General features: G+C 41.2%; 1 protein-coding gene across 6 annotated transcripts in view; it reads left to right on the top strand.

Moving 5' to 3' along the window:
* The window catches only part of MARF1 (meiosis regulator and mRNA stability factor 1), an 891622-nt gene that overhangs the window by 292520 nt on the left and 579586 nt on the right, over positions 1-19516 (top strand). For all 6 annotated transcript variants that reach the window (XM_085632075.1, XM_085632071.1, XM_085632074.1 and 3 more), the window contains 4 exons: positions 3164-3330; positions 6781-6933; positions 8567-8759; positions 14421-14599. In XM_085632075.1, coding sequence (XP_085488201.1) covers positions 3164-3330; positions 6781-6933; positions 8567-8759; positions 14421-14599 — 692 coding nt within the window. The remainder of the gene's footprint in view (positions 1-3163; positions 3331-6780; positions 6934-8566; positions 8760-14420; positions 14600-19516) is intronic.

Here is a 19516-nt window from a genome sequence, read left to right as displayed (position 1 = left end):
TGCATAGCGCACAAAATCCTGCAAGATAAAGGCCCCCCAATACTCAGATTCCTGATGAATCTTCACAAAGCTAGCCGTCACCTAAGATCTGATTCACTTGCACTGGCATCCATCCCGAGAATAAAAAAGGCAAGATCGGGCGGCCGCAGGTTCGCCTATAACGCGCCTAAGCTATGGAACTCCCTCCCACTACCCATGAGGAGTGAGCAGAATTTACTATCATTCCGAAAAAAATTAAAAACCTGGCTCTTTCCCTAAACATTTTCCTGCACCGACCCCACTTGGAATAAACTAGGTCCTCTTAGCGCTGGGATGCCCAAGGGTAGCTATGCGCTCTATAAATCCACATCCAAATCCAAATCCAAAATCCACCTTAAGGAATCAATATTATCCTAAAAAGCGAAAAAGGCTTGTTTAAAGAGTTTGTGTTGGGATTTAGTTACTCACTCGTTTTTCACCATGGTATGCTTGCAACTTTGGTCAGAAACCTGAAGGCTTTTAGCAGTATTTTTATATGTCAACAGGAGCACCATCCCAAAGAATAACTAGTTCAAAGTTATTAGTCCATTAAGGGAGGACTAAGGTACCCCATTTTACAGCTGCCTCTCTAAATGTTTGCAATTTCTGAGCTTCTTTACTATTCTTGCAGTTGAAGATCATTGGATTCTAAACACAGATTAGTACAAAACCTAAAAATGGTTTTATTCCACAGTTATTAGTTAGGTTTGCAGAATCTGTTGCTGAACGACAGATTTTTGGCAAAATGAAGAGAAGTGTCAGATAATTACTTTGTAGGTAGAGTGCAAAGGCCACCAGGATGCAACACACAAACCGGTAGTCCACTCATTTTGTTTTTTTAATAAGAATGCTGTAGTTCGAGATATATCAATTATTCTGGACTCACGGACTTATCTCAAAACTAACACCTTCTACACACAAAGTAGAATTCTAATCTTAGCAGGAACATATGTTTATTTATTTAAATTGGGACATTTGTTGACTGATCTTAAACCTTTGTTAAAGCATTGGGTATCCCCAGTTTATGCTTTACTCCAAGTCTGGTGGTACTGGAACTTTCTCTGCGTCGTTTGAGAATTTGTTTCAAAACAATACTGTATTCTTTTTTTATGTGCGAACTGGAATAACACGTTCTGTGATGGAATTAAAATGACAAGTAAATAGAGTTGGATATATATAGCTGACTATAACAGGTGATTATGATTAATGTGGATATACTTGGGGTCCAGTAGTTTGTAGCTGCTCTTCTTTCTACTTATGTCGTTTTTCATTTTTTTATTTTCCTCCCCCCTTCTAGTTTGTTGGTATAGCATCAATTAATAAATGCTTGATTGGGTATAAAAAAATGCACATAAAGAGCAAAGTACGAAATTTTGGTATTGTGGGTCTCTGAGCAGTAGTTTGGTATTGCATTTTGTTTGTGGACAATCTTGCATTCACTGACCTGGACCAGATACTAAGCCGACATGTACATTCCCCCAGAGTTCACAAACTCTTGGAGAGTCCCAGGAGTGGCCCGTGCAGGTAAAGGGAGCTGGGGGGGAGGGGGTGGGAATGGGAATTAGACAAACGATGAGGGAAAATTAAATAAATACATCAATTTTCCTTGTTGTCTGTCAAACCCCGCCACCCCCGCTCCCATCCCTCTTACTTGCACGGGCTGCTCCAGGAGAGTTTCCAAAGAAAGGAACTGCTTTCTCCTTTCCTTTCTAGTCCATTCCATGTGGATACTTGATTTTCCGTCTGCAGTCCTCTCATGTGCATTGAATATTGAAACCAGAAGGAAAATTACAAGCATTGCTCTCTTGTGAATGTGTTTTTTTGTTGTTTTTGTTTTTATATTAAGATTTTCCCTTTACTTATGCCTTGAGGTATATCAGCTGGCAAATGCTAATAACTGATTTGTGGCATGGTGTAGCATCCTGTACTTGGTACTTAATTTCCATGTGCTATTAGCAGGGCAACTGGAATTCTGTGATACTACACCCACAGCGTGTTCTCGCATAATTATAGATTTGCAGCATTTGTCACATAATGCGTTTGATGCTGCAAAAGTTACTAAAATCTAAGTGACCCCTGCTGCCGCAGAGTGGAAGGCCCCATGTAATGGTTGACAGGTCAACTTTCACTTGCTTATTACTATATTTGAATGTAAACTGGTGTTAATTAGTTGAAATCTTTGCCAAGAGTGCTAATATGTCAAAAAATGTGCCTTATTAAAATGGATAATTTTGCTTTTTCTTGCCGAATTTAGTTAGACCTGACATACTTTAATGCTTCCCTACGGCAGAATTCTAGTGGCTATATTTATTAGTTATTATTGTATGGAAATGGTAGAAATATGACATCTGTTGTAACATTGCACAATATTCTGGCTAAACCTGGTCTAGGAGGTAGGCAAGTGACTAACCATCATACTAGTCTTTGCTGCTCATACTTTCTTTGGTAATCAGCTTACTTAAAAGTATTCCAAATGAAAGATTGTAGTTTATCAAATCTAGCACGAACATGCTATAAAGGTACTGTGTTCCCTTACAAGATCACTTGGGTTAGTCTAGCATTATAATTGTGCTATATATAACTGTGCAGAGTTATCATGGACTGAGGATTGGTTATAATTTTGGGCAATCTTGAAGTTTTCCAAATTGTTTTCTTTCATCTGGTTTTTAATAAGAAAATATTTTCACTCCATAAGGTGAAGCAATTAATGCTGTGAGAAATGACCCCAAATGTCAAAAGAAAGATGCATGCCCATCTTTTATACATGTTAGATTGCGGTGTTGAAAAATGTGGACCTTGGGGAGGCCTTTTATACAAAATCTACAATAGTTTGACATATCCTGGCTGTGTTCAGCAATGAAAAATAGAAACAAACAAATGTAGTCTTTTTTTTTTTTATAAATAACATTCTGGTGGGTAGTATGCATTGGTGAGTGTGATGCTAGTAGAAAACAGTTATGAAAAACTTGTATGTAAACATGACATTTTTTTAAAAGTGCCTTTGATCAGAGAATGAAGAACTATAGCGTTGAAAGTGGTCTGGTGAAATTGCTCTATTATTTAAATTATGGCAGTTAGTAACTGGCTGTGGGCTCTTTAATATTAATTTCTTCAAGATTACCAAGAACACATTTCTTTGTTGTAGGAACTCTGCCACATGGAATCGAAGACCAACAGTAAAGCTGCTCAACACCAACAGGGTCGGAAGAGTAAAACGGAGAGTCCTCTATTGAATATTACTCCAACAAGCTCTGCAGCTTTGACAGCTAAGCATGTGGGAAGTGTTGAATCTGTGTATAAAAACAACCAAAGGTTAATTTTCCTTTTGTTAACTTAATTTGCCTTATTAAAGATCGTATGATGTGCCTGATTGTCATTTATGCTAGTCTGCACAAGGACTGGTACTCTTCTGCTGAAGTTTAGGTTTCACTGTTCTTCAAATTTGGATTTACCTCCTGCTTAGCGAACAATGGAATTTGGTGGTTAGTCCATCTGCCTAACTACTTTTTAGGTTTTTGAATGGTTAAAAGGCCAGCCAGTTCTACGAAAAGCTCCCTTACACAAGCGATTAAGTGTAATGTCCCACAAAAAGAGAAAAAGTTTACCCAAAAATATAGTCCACTAATTGTCTGCACTTAATCGCTGCAGATCATGTTTTTAATTAGTGCTAACTCTGGATCTGTTAAACAAGGATTACATTTCTAAAGTGCTTCCATTCTCCATGTCATCTGCCCATGCTGTGTAGTAGCTATGTTAAATTTCCATGAGGAAGCTTGCTGAAAGGCAAGTAGTGTGATTTCCTCTGTTCTTTTGTACACTATTAAAATGGGCACGGACAACCAGCCGGAAAGCTTTGTTGGAAAAGTAGTTTTTGTGAACTTTAATGTGAGGTTGTTCATTTCTGTGTCCACGATTTGGTTCTATTCAGTATGTATGGATTGTATGATTAGGCTCAGTTGGTCTTTTAATATAGACCAGGAAACATACAAACTGCATGGCTTAGTTCGGTCAATATCTCACACATTACATTGATTTGCACAGTTTTTTCTTAAATACACCATTTCAGTTGTAATCTTGATAACACCTAACTCTTTATGGAGGTAGAAAACCTAGATTTCCAAAAGATTTAAATAGCTAATTCTGAATTTTTCAATTGAAAACTATGCTGGTGGTTGAACGCAGTTTAATTTTAAAGAAATGTATTCTCTTTTTCAAGTCTCCTATACATTTCTGTAATGAATCTTAGTAGCTAATTTGCTGTACATATATTTATTTTATTATTCTGACATTGTTCCACAATGAACCTGTTGAGTACATGTTGTTCCTTTATATTGACATTTAACATGGTATTCTGCATTTCTCCTTCCTCCAGTCCCATTGGGTATCCAGGGAGACATGCTACATTGTACAGCATTTTTGCTCAACACAAAATGGATACATACAGGCAGCCATTCTGGAGCTAAATGGGTCATGTGTTTTCCAGGATTCCAGTCCCCCTCTCTGTGTTATATACATATAATGTGTTCTAGTGTTTGTTTTGCGTCTTTTCTAGTGGATTCATCCAATTAAAATCTCTACTCCTACACTTTTTTAGGCCTTATCTTAAGATGTCTTACACTGAAGATCCAAGCCCTCTGCCTCTAAGGTTCTAGCTGCCCTGAATTGGACCTTGGAATCTCCTTGTATCAGTCTTTCCAGACTTTTATGCATTGAGAATACTCCAGTCTGGCTGAGCTCTAGACGGTTGTTGGTGATATGTCTTACGGTGTTCCCTTGAGGCTTATTATGGTGATATGCCCTAGTGACATGTATCAGTGGTTTAGTATCACCCTATAAGGAATGTCCGGAGCACCTGGGTTGCTTCTAAGAAAGTTAGCAGACCTTTGATGGCGGCCTTGCCAACGTCCTAATCCAATGGTCTTGGCTCACATGGAGTGTCAACTTTAACCAGATCTGCTTGAGTGTACCATAATTTGTCTTGAACCATCATGCTTTGTATTGAATCTTGGCCATGTCCTTTTCTAAGTTTGGTTGCCATTGCTCCAGCCTCTTTCTGAGGTGATCCTTCGGAGCGTTTTCCTTTGAGTCTACCTCAGTTTGGAGCTTTCAAATACTTACCTCCCTAGGCAAAACCTGAGAGCGGTTTTCTTTTCTCCAGTATGTTCTTCCTTAAATGGCTTGGTTCCTTTTTTCAAGATAATCTTAAAGGATACCCTTGTGATTTAAAGGCACTTGTTGCTACCCAGATTATGAAAGAATGTTGCAGTCTAAAGGTTCTTAGTGACTGTTAGTCCTTTTTGTGCTCTTATGCCAACAGCCTATGATCTGATCTTTTTTGTATCTGCTTGACCATCATTCTTTGAGGTGGTCTGTAAATCTTCATTGTAAATCTACATCTGGCCTCCAGCTTAGTGTCCTGTAACATGTTCAAACAGCTGCCAGGGATACCTTGCTGTGGGCCACACCTCTGCCCAGGGAAGCCTTAAGAAAACTACTGGACTGCTCTGCAGATCGTGAGGATCTAGTAGACTTTCCACAGGCAGCAACTTGGCTAGCCTCTGGTAATTGACTTAAGAGGATTCCTCCTCTATTATTCTTTACTTTAACAAATCTGGCAGTCCCTCCATAAGCAGGATTTGTCCCGAAGAAAGATTAAATGAGTGCCATTGGCTGTTGTATAAAGTTCCCTCAAATGTACCTTCCTTCCATTTCCAGCTGCAGTTTGAGATAGGAGGGCAGCCTGTTTCTATTTTCCTTCAGGATTACATTATGGTGCTTTTGAGACAGCTGTTGGGTGTTTTTGTGTGGACTGAAATCTTAGTCTCCTTCTGCTAAACTGTATTAACGTAAATTCTCACCAATGTCTTCTAACACTGATTTCTTTTTTTGGATGGGATTTTTTTTTTTATTTGTTTGCCGTGTGCTATAGGTTGGGGACAGTTGTTTTGGTTGGTCTATTTTACCAATCTCCTTCTCACTCTTTCTGCACCTCCAATTGTTCTCTATTCTAGCCTCCTTAAATTTCATTCTGATGAGCAACGCTTCTTATTGAGCATCCCTCTAAGAGTGGTGCTTAAAGGACTTGAGAACCCTAAAGTTTGCTTTGACACCTTGAACTTTTGTATATTTTTGGACTATGGTCCTTGGGTTCTTTTGGTTCACTTCCTCCTTCATTTAAATCTGCACCATGGTTCCCTCTTGATGCGAGTGGTTATTCTTTCCATATTGTGTTTTTTGTTGTTGTAATGACGCTCTTTATTAAGACAGTACTTATTGTCCTTTCAGCAAATATTTGAAGTAAGAGATATTAGATGTACCAGTGAGTATGTTTCAGACTTTACAGATGTATATTTGTGTATTAGTCTCTGTTAGCCTCTGCCCCCTTACACAGCTCACATCCTCACAGCCATGCCTCACTTCATCTTGAGTAGTCTCTTGACTAAGAGTAGTAAATGACCTTCTGGGTTGGACATTTGGACATGAAGGATGTTTCTGGATGTACTGGAAACTGCACGCGTTACAGGGCTTTTCTAAAGCTTTGTACTTCATAAGAGATTTTGTCAAGGCCTGCCAACCTGATTTTGAACTCCACCTTGAAGAAGGGGAAATGGAGCGCCACCAGTACACAAGTACCACAGTGACTAACTGCTAATATTTTTATATCACTATTGTGCATTTATTTCAGATTTTAACTGAATACCTGATATGTTTTCTTTAAGTATCCTGGACCTCTATGATATGACACTATTTTTTTATATTTAGAATGGATATGAGTGCATCGAGAAGTGCAAGCAATTCTCCTATGGAGAAAAATGAGAAGGATGAAAATGTATTTCAAGTCAGCCACTCCTCTGCTTTCAGCAAGCTGTCTAGTGCCAGTCCTCTTCTCATGTCTCAAAGTGGTTGGTCCTCAAGGTATGCCCCCCTTTTTTATTTTTTTAATGTCTTATACAGTACTACTCGTGCCACTTGCTAGCGATTTCCTAAAAATGGTTGTATGAGAAGGGCTACATGTTTTAAAGAAAAAAAAGGTGATGGGGTTCAAGTCCTAATGAGCCCATAGTCACTCCATTAAAACTTAACTTTTGCAGCGTGATTCTTTTCGGGATTCACATGCTGAGCATTATTCCGCCATCCAGTGGTTGGTTCAGGAATTGTTGTATTTGTCATTGTTTTTTGTGGATTTTTTGTGGGCGTCGACATGCCACCATTTGCTGTCCTCTTGTGACGTTGACATGCTTCCTCCGGAAGCTCCCACCTTTAGTCGCAATCTTTGAAATTCTTTTTTTTCTTCTCCTTCCCCTTTTCATCTTTCTTGGTGGAGGAGGGTGGGTTCGCTAGTGAATCCAGAAAATTCTTCAAGCTGCAAAACTACACTGACAGGTAAGAAATTATACGTTTTGCAGTGTGAATCTTTTCTGGATTCACATGCTGTGTATAGTTTGTAGCAGTTTGTTAGTTCTGTGGTGGCTGGGTGCAAGATGAGCGTTCGTTTGTGAATAGATGTTGCAAGAGTTTTTGTCCTACTTGTGCTTTTTTATTCATTTGGATGTCCACACAGTAGTGTTTTGTGAATGTATGCACTGAAGACCATGTTGCTGCCATGCAAATGTCTTGAATTGGAGTATTAGTTAAAAAGGCGGTTGTTGCTCTCTTCTTTCTTGCTGAGTAAGCCCATGGAGCTCTCTGAAATGTTTGTCCTGCTTGTTTGTGGCACAGTTGTATGTCTTGAGCAATTGATCTTGCATTTGTGTTCTTGGTTACCGGCCTTCCCAGAAAACTTTGTGCCAAAGAATCAAAGATTTGTTTTGTCTTTCTGTATTTTGTCTTTTCAATGTAGTACATGACTGCTCTTCTTGTGTCAAGTGTGTGCAGTGCTCTTTCTGCTTGTGTCTTTGGATTCTGGAAGAAACTTGGTATTTGTATAGATTAGTTTATGTGGAATCATGATACCACCTTTGGCATGAAGTGTGGATCTGCTCTCGGTGTCGAAGATGTCCATGTCTGGTACTACAGACAGCTTTACCTGGACTTTTATATCATAATTATGCTTGCCCACCAAGACATATGTCTTGATGTCCCTCTTGGATATTTGCAATAAGATTATATTAGTTAGAATTTACAAAGTAGAAATGTGACCCGCAAACATTGGCAGCATTTTGAATCAATCCCATCCTTGTAGCTTTTAAATATTTTTGGACTCAGTAGTAGATATAGAGCTTTATCTTTAAATATTCGAATGCTGTTTGGATCAATTTTCACCCTTTGAAGCTTACTTACAATTTTTAAAACAGTTAATTGGATGTACCATTAGCTGTTGGCTCAATGTTTGTCAAATTATGTTGTGGGTTAGTTGAGTTTTTCTCATTCTAGTAAAATGACAAGCCCTACAATGTTTTACCTGCTTAGTTCCCCTGAGAACTTAAACTGCATGTAATTCATTGTTCTGTGTTAGATGTGATGTATTAAGTGCATGCAAAAAATAAATCTCTATTTTGCATCATAAGTTCTTTGAGACAGCGTTTGTCTTTATTTTTTGTTCCTCTAGGAGTTTGTCTCCAAGCTTGTCAAACAGGTCTTCTCCACTGACCTTTAATGGCGTAAATCCCATCAGTGGGGCAGACACCCATTCTGATCCTTTTGCCAATGGCGCTGATGCTCATATTGGCAACCTTGACTATAGAATGTCCAGGAAAGATCTGCTGCAAACATTGCAAGACATTTTTTCTCGACATGGGAAGGTTAGTTATGTTAATGCTCTTGTTTGCCCTTTATGTTGTCCTTTCTCTTTTTTGTTTCATATCTTGTGATCTCACATTTGTATTCTTGCATGTCGAATGGTAATTATCATGGTCCACTGCACCAGAAGAAAACTTGGATATAATACTAGCATTCACATCCACTAATTCAAGGGTGACTGGAATTTATCACTTTTGCTTATTTGGAAGGGTATCCATGTTTAATTCCTGATGAACCTAATAAAACTGTTAAATGTTTCCAATTAGACCACTTTCTGTGAGACCTTTTGGTTTCTGAGACGTGCAACATATTTGCTATCATGTGTACTTTGTATTCTGTTTGTATGTTCTTACATATTGAAATATTATTCTCATTATGGTCAAGCTCGCCAACTAAACATATAGAAATATGGTCTGCATTCCTCACGCTAGCACTTTTTCCATCACATTTATTGTATGTTGTGAGCTTCGTCTGTTTCGTTCATTCTTAATGAAGCAATCAAGACTGTCTCTTGGTATGTGAGCTTTATTGATATTCTAGGCCAGTGATCGTGTCTAGCTTTTCACCTACTTGTTTTTCATTAGATCTAGCCTTTAGATTTTTTTACCACCCTCCTGTATTAAAAATGCATTTGTCTCCCTTTCTCGCTACATTACGTACAGGCGGTTCCCAGTAGGTAGTTATAGTTCGGACCAGATTTCCATTGGGGGGGGTTGTATCCAAGAACATTTGGCAGAGTGGCAGAAAATAACTCTGGACAATTGGGGGCTTAATATTGTTTGCGGTGGATACTCGATACGTTTTACAAGCCCTCCTCCATCAATCCCTCCAACTCGATCAAGATACATGCTGCGCGAGTTGCAGAAGGAGGCCAACACCCTCCTAGAGAAAAGGGCAATAGAACCGGTTCCTCTGGGACAGAAAGGAACAGGGCTGTATTCATGGTTCTTTCTAGTTCGCAAGAAAGACCAGGACAAGTTCAGACCCATTCTCGACTTGCGACAAGCCAACAAATGGGTTTGAAGAGAAAAATTTTGGATGTTGTCCTTGCATCAGATCTACCCTCAACTTCGTCAGGGAGACTGGCTATGTGCAATAGATCTGCAGGACGCATACTTTCATGTGCCCATAGCAAGGAAACATCGCAAGTTCCTGCGTTTCACAGTGGGCAACAACCATTATCAATACTCAGTGCTGCCTTTCGGCCTGAAGTCAGCACCTCGGACGTTTTCCAAATGCATGGCAGTCGTGGCTGCGCATCTGAGGAGGAACAAAATATTTGTTTACCTATATCTGGACGATTGATTGATCAAGGCAGCTACGTTTCAGGAAGCGCAACTGCATTTCAATCGGACCTCCAATCTTACTTCGTTTGGGACTACACATCAACCTCACGAAGTTTATCTCAACTCCTGTTCAGTGTCTTCAGTACCTAGGAGCTAGTATCGAGACACGCACAGCAAACGTGTCACCTCTCATGATCATGCCCTCACCAATGGTTAGGAAAGTATAGTCTCTCTTGGACTCGATGGCTTCCTGCATTCTCCTCACTCCGAATGCACGACTCCATAGGAGACACTTGCCGGAATGTCTGGAGGATCAGTGGGACCAGACACACTGGGAAGACCGGATTCAGCTGTCGCAACAGGCTCATCAGTCCATCCGATGGTGGTGGTCTCCACGCAATCTCCTCCGGGGGATTCCCTTTCGCAAAGAGATACCCACGCAAATAGTGATGGATGCTTCTCTCCACGGATGGGGTGCACATTCCGACCACCTTCAGATACAGGGCTCATGGTCCCCAAACGAGACCAAGTACCACATCAACTTCCTGGAACTTCGAGCAGTCCGTTTGGTGCTGAAAGCATTCCAGCCGTCGTTTCACTCCAGCTCCCTGCTTGTCCAGACTGACAATACGACAACTATGTTGGGTCTTAAACGACAATGGGGCACTCCAGAAGTCAATCTGTTCGCTACCGCAGAAAACAGTAAATGCCACGACTTCGCCTCCAGGTTTTACCAAACAGGGACTCTGGGGAATGCCCTATGGATCAATTGGTCAGGCGGCTTTCTCTACGCTCTTCCGCCAATTCCCCTGATTCCGACAGTGCTGATCAAGCTCTCCCAATCACGGGCCAAGATGATCCTCATTGCTCCGGAGTGGCCCAGTCAGTGGTCGTTCACAGACGTACTCCACCGGTTTCTCCTGCCACATCTTCGTCTGCCGTGCAGGCCGGACCTTCTGACGAAGTTCGGCAGACAGATCGTGCACCCCAACCTCTTGTCATTGTATTTGGCGGCATGGCTCCTGCGCTAGTACAGTACGGACATTTAAATCTCTCTCAGGACTGTATGGAGATATTTAAAGAGGCCAAGAGACCATCTACACGCACGTCCTATGCTTATAAATGGAGGAGATTTTGCATCTGTTGTGCTTCTAATGACTTGGATCCTACCTCCTGTAAGGAAGATGTCCTCCTTCCTTACTTATTACACTTTGGCGCAATCTGGCCTTCAGTTCCATTCGATCAAAGTTCATCTGGCAGCTTTGACTGCTTATAGGAAATGTCCTTCACAAACTTCCTTTTTTTAAATCCCAGTCATCAGAGATTTCCTTGAAGGATTGAAGAAAGTGTTCCCTCCCATTAAGCGTCCTTCGCCTCCCTGGGAGCTGAATGTAGTTCTTTCACGACTGATGAAGGAATCATTTGAACCCATTCATAAGGCTTCTCTTAAGCATCTGTCCTGGAAGACGGCTTTCCTTGTGGCCATTACGTCTGCCCACAGGGTTAGTGAACTTCAGTCTTTATGTTGTAAAGAACCTTATACAGTCTTTCAGTCCTCTAAGGTAGTTATGAGGACGCAACCTAAGTTCCTGCCTAAAGTTGTGTCGGAGTTTCATGTAAACCAGACTTACATTACCTACGTTTTTTCAGAATCCGTCTTCTCCTGCAGAGAGGTCGCTGCATTCTCTTTGTTAGGAGGGTCTTGAAATTCTATTTGGACAAGACTAAGGATATCCGCTATTTGTCAACTATGGTTCGGGTTCGAACTGGTCTAGCTACCTCCAAACAATCCATTTCTAGGTGGATTGTTTCATGTATTCAGCTGTGTTATCAAAAAGCTAACAAGCCTTTGATTAGTAAGCCAAGGGCTCACTCTACCAGAGGTAAAGCAGCTACTGCGGCTTTAATTCGTAATGTACCTATTTCGTAAATCTGTAAGGCTGCCACTTGGAAGTCAGTCCACACATTTACTAAGCACTACTGCCTAGACACTGATGCTAGGGCAGATGCTCAGGTTGGACAGGCTTCACTTTGTAATCTATTTGCACAATACTGCGGTTGTTCTCTGTTCTGCCACCGCTGGTGAGTTGTTTTGGGGATGGGCTTGTTAGTCTATTCACATGATTGACTATACACGGAAATCCCCTACGAGAGAAGGAGTAGTTTCTTACCTGTAACTCCACTTCTCCTGTAGGGGTATCTCCTCCCCGGTGGCAGACTCAGCAGGCTCTGCTTCTTTACGCCTTCAATAAGAACTGAAAGTAAATGCCTCTGGCTGTGCCTCATGGGATACCGGGGATCGCTGGAGACTCTTAAAGGCACGGTACCCATTTGCGGACATATAATGGCAGCCTATGGGGGCTTCTCTATACATTCCTTCATCTCTAGCATGAAAAAAGGAGTTTTGTGAAGGAGAGTTTTCTATGTGTAAAACTCAGCAAATTACTAAATTTAAAGTTAAACTGGCTATCTTTTTTCACTTAAAGATGAAGTACTGGCCAGTGTAGCCTAGTTGCTTAGGCTGCATTATTGTCTTTTTATCTCTTAAGTGTCCATACAGGCCTTCCTGAAGAAAGGCAAAAGATAACTTAAGAAGATGTATCTAATGAAGTGCTCCGGGGTCCACGCACATGGGGCCGGACTATTCACATGATTATTACTATCACGGAAATACCCCTACAAGAGAACTGGAGGTACAGGCAAGAAACTACTACTTTGGTGTAGTTTGATGAATCTTCACTAATTTACAAAGAAAACTGCCCTGGTGATTCTTGTTGCACATGGAAAGTTTTTGGACGATCCGTCAAGCTTGGGGGTGAAATAAAGGGGGGATAAAAAAAGTGAGTTTCCCATGTTAATTTCCATTGGTGCTTTGAACACGACTACAGCCCAAAAACTGCTGACCGGAATTTCACCACATTTTGAAGAAATCTAGCTTTTGATCCATAGGTTTTTATTTGGTGTAAATCCGTTCAGTAGTTGTCGAGGAATTTAAGAAATCCAAATGTATTTATCTGCGCTCGCTGCTAATCATCGATTTCACAATTAATTGTTAATGCGTTCGCCAACAGAAATGCTGTGATTGGCTGGCCGCAACCTGATCAGAGAGTTGTAGCCGCCATTTTATTTCATAGCAACTGTCCCCGGGGCTGAAACCAAACGGCAGAATGTGGCATAAGGGGTCAGTTTGCATGTGCCCTGACCCCCATGAGCGGGATATAGGGGTGTTTGAGGAACCCCTTATAAGTAGAATAGTTCTTAAGAAAGGCATTTTTTTCCACTTACGGTATTCACGAAGTAGCTGTGACCACCGCCCCTACCCCCTTTTAATGTTGAGACAAATTCGTGAATATCAGTGAAAATGTTTTAAAAAATATATATTCAGACACCCAACCTCAGTCTTACTTAAAAAGAGACACACCAACTTAAAGACCAAATTGGAGACTCACCTACATACTGACTGACCCACTCAGACACTCATGCACCCATTCAGTTATTTTCTCTGCGACTCACAGACCCACTCAGATAATCATGAACCCAGTCACACACCCACTGATACACTTGGGCACAGACGCACTCACTGTTACAGGTTTCACTTAAGAAATATGCTTCTCCCATAGGATAACATTACTGTGTTTGAGGCTCATGCCTCAAATCTGTGACAGCTGTATTTTCTATGTTTCGAAAAATCGCTACAACGAAAAGTACTTGATTGTGACGATCCCTGTGTTACAGACTGTGTGCAACACATGCCTACCTGACCCCTCTGATAAGCCTAAGGGTGCTCGACCACACCACCACTAATGGAGCACTTGACATTGTTTAAGCAAGCCCCTGTACACTAGTATGGAATACCTGGACACACTATATTGTGTACCAAAATGAGGTGCTCTGTGTAGAGACAACTTTCTACATTCTGTTACTGAGTTATCTTATCACTTAAAGTATGTTGTCCCTTACCTGGGGTAAAAAATATATCATAGCGAAACATTAGGAGTCCAGTCAATTTTACATTGGAAATGAGAAGACCTGGTCTAGTTCATTGTATCTATCATCTGGGCCTTGCAAAATGTGCAGAAATATTTGTCTGACCTAGGATTCTAGGTCTACATTTGGTACTCCTCATTAATCTCTCGATTGTGGATGTTATTACGCTGGCTCCTATTGGGACTATTGTCCATCTAATCTAAGGGGGTAGGGTTTGATAATCTAAATGTTTTGTTTGCCCAGTCTGCTGGTCATGAGGTACTAATCGGACATGTCTGTCTTTTCTATTTAAAATCTAGTGTTCGCTTCCAGGGTGGCTAGTAGTTGGGGATGTCTGATTTTCTTGTATTTATTTCTACTGCTTTACATTGGATTTTTTTGTTGACTTAGGTAAAGAATGTGGAACTCAGCCCACATACAGATTACCAGTTGAAAGCTACAGTTCAAATGGAAAATTTGCAAGAAGCTATCAGTGCAGTTAATAGTCTACATAGGTACAAAATTGGCAGCAAGAGGATTCAAGTGTCACTGGCTACAGGAGCAACCAATAAATCACTTTCTTTACTCTGGTAATGTATTTTTATGTGCCGTTTTCTGCTAGAATCAAGTTTTTAATGAAGAATTCATTCCAACTCTGCATTCTGAGTGCCAGTGTACTTTTTTGAAAGGCCACTCCTCGGTTATGACCTACTTCATGGATGTAATAGGACATTATCTTTAGCATAATTTGGAATATGTTCCCTAGATTATTTTTTTTAACAGATTTTTATTGATTTTCTGTAGTACCAGATGGCCCAAGCCCGGCACATAACGTACAGTTGTGTGGTATATTGTAAAAGGTGTAGGTACTGAAAAGTATACACCCTAGAGTTCTGCAGAATATCAGACCAAAAACAGCCCGCCACCCCCCTTCCACCAACCACGCACCATACACTCCACAAAAAACATGACATGAACATCTCGAATAAGGTTCCGTGGTTCCGTCCACATCTGCGTATTTCCATCACATTAAACTGGCGAGTCAGTCACTACTAACCGTTCCAGAGGGTCCTGGTGTACCGGCTGTGTTAAGAGGGACAGGTCTATGCCTCGATATATGGCACATTTGGCCCAGAGCTTCACGTGCTTCTGTGGACAGCCCATGCCCGAAGCACTGCAATTTCAGCAGACATGCATCTATCTAGGGCTTTTTTCCAGTTCGCAATACAGGGGGGGGGGGGGGGGGGGGGATGTAGCCTTCCAGTGCTGTGCAATGTCACGCTTAGCCAATGTGAGGCCCCAGAACAGAAGGTGCCTTTTATATCTGTTCCCCCAAATGTCTTCCGTGCTGTGTAGGTATGTTCCCTAGATTGTAACTAATATTTCATACAATTAGACATCCATCGAGCTGTTATCCTCATGGTTCCCACAAACCTACCTACAAGAAATTTGTTTTGGTAATTTCTGCAGGCACCGTGTCAAACCTGAACAAGCTCAAAAATGGCGCTATATCCCTTGCTGTGTTTTTAGGTCTCGCTGAGCCAGCGCATGCGCTGATCTGCGAGAAATTGTGTGTCGGTTTACAAAGTGCTGCCACAGGTTTTTGGTGGCCTAGCGCTTGCGTTCACGTGAGTGTGCACGCGCGCAGCCGCCATCTGCCTCCCTTCCAGCGCGATCACTGCTCGTCCTCGCTGTTGCGATCCCTTTCACGGCCGCGCGGCCAATGCTTGTTGTTTCTATGTCCTTTGTATTTTCCTGCTTTGCTCTGTTTTATATCCATGTAGGCTCCTGGTTTGGATGCTGTTGTACTATCTTCTTACGAAGCAGTGCAGCTATTGTGCTACTGAACTCTCTTGCTTTTTTTTTTATTTATTAAGGTGGGAATGTGCATATTACATTTTCAACATCTTCGCAAGCTTCCTTTCAACTCATTATTAAATTGCTCCGTGCTTCTTCCGTATGTTGCAACCCTGCTCTTTTTTTAAAAATTATTTTTAGATGTACTAGCGCTTTTAAACTGCACACACAATTTTTATTTCACTCTTTTCTGCTGAGCCGCGGCTACACTTACTTTTCCTGCTCTGGCCCTCTCTGTAATTATTGCACTTTTTTCAGGGTATGTGTTATGTTACCCCCACTCATTTCATCAGTTGTAGTATATCTCACTTTAAAAAAAAAAAAAAAGCTTTACGAAAGGCACATTTCTTTTTAATTGTTTTTTTTATCCTAATGCCATTTTTATAAAGTGTTGAATTCATAGTGCGCCCTTAGTTCCCACAAACCATGCACTGTATGGTACGGGCCAAGTCAAATGGTATTTGTTCAAATGGGCTGCTGTTTTCTCCTGTTTCAGGACTATTTACCTTTTCAGTACATCCGGGCACTATAGTAGGTTAAAAAGCTTCACAGTAAGTCCAGACACAAACCTACCATGTATTATATTCAAAAGAATCATGTTACCTTTACACTTTTGAACCCTATTGAAGTTTGCAGGAAACAAAATCTATTATTGCCAAGCCCATACCTATTGGCTTTGCCAATACTAGTTTTATTATGGGCATGAGAAAGCCATCTCATTTGAACAAGCACAACCGTTGCATGGCTAAACACTTATAAGGTCCCCAAGGCGAGACCCTATGCCAATGCTTGTTTTTGTTGTTGTGGTTGTTGTGTCCTGTTTGGCCTTATGCTGATGTGTCCCCCCCCCCCCCCCCCCCCCCCCCCCCAGTGCATGTCACTTTAAGGGAAGCAGGACATGCTATAGGAGCATCTTCGTTTTAAGATCCCTCTGGCAAGTGGTGGTAATTCCTACATGGGCAGCACAGCCGGCTCCTCCTTGACCTCAAAAGCATTTTGTGGAGTGCGTTGATATACTAAGTTAGGTTTTTATTTTATTTTTATAAAAACCTTTGTTTACATATATATTTTTTATATATTTAAACAGAACATAAAAGTGCCTGCTGCTTTTATTACCATCAAAGAATGCAGGCACACAACTATCCATCCAGTATATTGAAATAATCGTTCTGCTGTCAGTACCTAATGTAATTTACACCAATATGGAACCAAACAGATGCACATAAGAGCCTCAGGCAATGCACATATGGTGTGGTTCAATGTCCCATTTAGTTCTGGTCCTTCCCATCAGAGTTAATATCCACTGTAAAATATTCATTAAAAGCGTTCACCAGAACCTCAGCAACTTTGTCTGTGCAAGAGAGCTTCATATGATTCCCACAAAAACACACTTGGGATTCTTGGGCCCATCCATCCTGTTGCTATCCTCGGTTTCACAAGGAGCAATGCCAATTAAAGAAGTTTTTATGAAATCCTGCTCCCCTTTGGTCTCTTGATCCCCGCCAATAGAAGGGCACCAGCGGTCAAGGGGACAACAGTGCCCACTGTTTCAGAGACACTGGGTACCACCACATCACAGAATCTATAGATCTCTACGCAATGGCAAGCAAGATGTAAAAAATGTGGCCCCTTCCTGCAGCGTGGACATTTTTCTTTACTCTGGTCAAAACTGTTGAAGCTGGCTTGCGTCATGTGAATATGGTGTGAATAGTTAAAATGGATTAGTGTAAACCGAATATTGGGAGGTACCTTGTTTACCAGATTGCATGCATGATTCCAATTTGCATCTTCAGAGTCCCTCCAAATTCTGTCTCAAATGCAGCTCTCTCCTTCGGATCTCTATTTGTTTAGTCCTCATGGAGTGCCCTGTAGAAGAGGGAGATGAGATGTCTGCCTTCATACTATGCTATGATAGATATATATATATATATATATATATATATATATATATATATATATATATATATATATATATATATATTGAAAAGTTACCCCGCAAGGTGGAGGCACACCCAGGATAGCACAGGTCCCCAAATGACAGCCTCTACAATCTGTTGCTGCTACGCGTTTCAAGCCATAAGCCCTTCCTTAGGCAGCTGTGTTGAAAATGAAATGGCAAAACGACCACCAGCAATGCCCATCATTTATGTTTATTACTCCTTGATTACCATCACGGAATTCTGGGACTGGTAGTCCAAACAAACAATCATCCCGAAATCGGGTGCCATAATAGTTCCTTTTCAATAAAACAATCACCTTTTGAGGAAACAAAGTCATGTGGGGAACATACAATTTCAGCCAGGCACTCCCGTCTCGCAATGCCGCTCGGTGCTCCGGCGGCGGCGACATCTTGCACTACCGGTCCCAGAATACATTGGGTGATGATTAACATGCTGATTGTGGAAATAAAAGAGGGATTTGTACTGACAGTGCTTTTTTGTCGTCATCTTCAGCTATGGTCCAAGAAGAAGGGCGTCTCTGCCCGAAACGCGTTGGCCAAAATAATGAGGATGTGGCTGCTACACCTATCTGTAATAAGGAGCGATCCCGAGTGCGCCCTCCACCTGAAGGGGTAACTTTTGAAAACATATATATATATATTCACTGAAAAAACCATAGGTTTCACACATGTTATAGTTAGCGGAAATTTTACTGATAAAAAACCAATGAAATTCCCCCGTTATAGTTAGTGCAGGCAACTATAACTCACGCGACCGCAATCCTCTGCTGATGCTAATACTGTATTTAGACACTTATTTGCCCATGTCTTCTTCCATACATTTTTAGCTATACATATATTACAAATATTTTTTTTTCATAAAGACACATATGTCATCAGCAGAAGATTGCGGTCGCGTGAGTTATAGTTGCCTGCACTAACTATAACGGGGGAATTTCATTGGTTTTTTATCAGTAAAATTTCCGCTAACTAGAACATGTGTGAAACCTATGGTTTTTTCAGTGAATTTGCAAGGTTTTTTAAATGCTAATTCCTAACTATAACGTGTGTGAAACCTATGGTTTTTTCAGTGAATTTGTACGGTTTTTTAAATGCTAAGTTACTTTACGCCATTCGTGGCGTGCGCGCCCACTTAACGCAGTTCGTTCCGTGCGCGCACGGTGCGCTTCGCGCACCGTGCGCGCACAGTGAGCACGCGGTGCGCTTCGCGCACCGCGCGCCCACTTTACGCAGTTAGTGCCGTGCACGCACGGTGGGCACGCGGTGCGATGACAAAGCAAGAAAGCACGTCAACAAATCTGTTTCTGCTTTCCTCCGTGACTATGGTATGGGTGCCATTTCCCACAACAACTTGCGTTATGACATGCAAGACATTTATAGAGGAGATGGTGTGCACTTCAATGATGAAGGGAACAGAGTCTTCCTCTTGAACCTTAGACTCTGCATCGGTACTTACTTGTAGGTACCACTAAAAAATCATTTCATAAACACAACGGCTCTTTTTAGAGCCCCCTAATATCTAAACACTTAAATCTGATTTTCATTTTTTTTTTTCTACCGTACGCTTACCGTAAGCTTACCGTACGCGTACCCCGTGATTTTTTTTAAAATCAATAAATGTTTTTTTTGTACTTTTCTGTCCTTCTTTGACCCCCTTACAAATGTTAGGGGGTCTGTAACTCTCCTCATT

The sequence above is a fragment of the Triturus cristatus genome, chromosome 10 (genome assembly GCF_964204655.1).
Source record: "Triturus cristatus chromosome 10, aTriCri1.1, whole genome shotgun sequence".
Taxonomy (NCBI): domain Eukaryota; kingdom Metazoa; phylum Chordata; class Amphibia; order Caudata; family Salamandridae; genus Triturus; species Triturus cristatus.
This window is presented reverse-complemented; position numbering and strand designations above follow the sequence as displayed.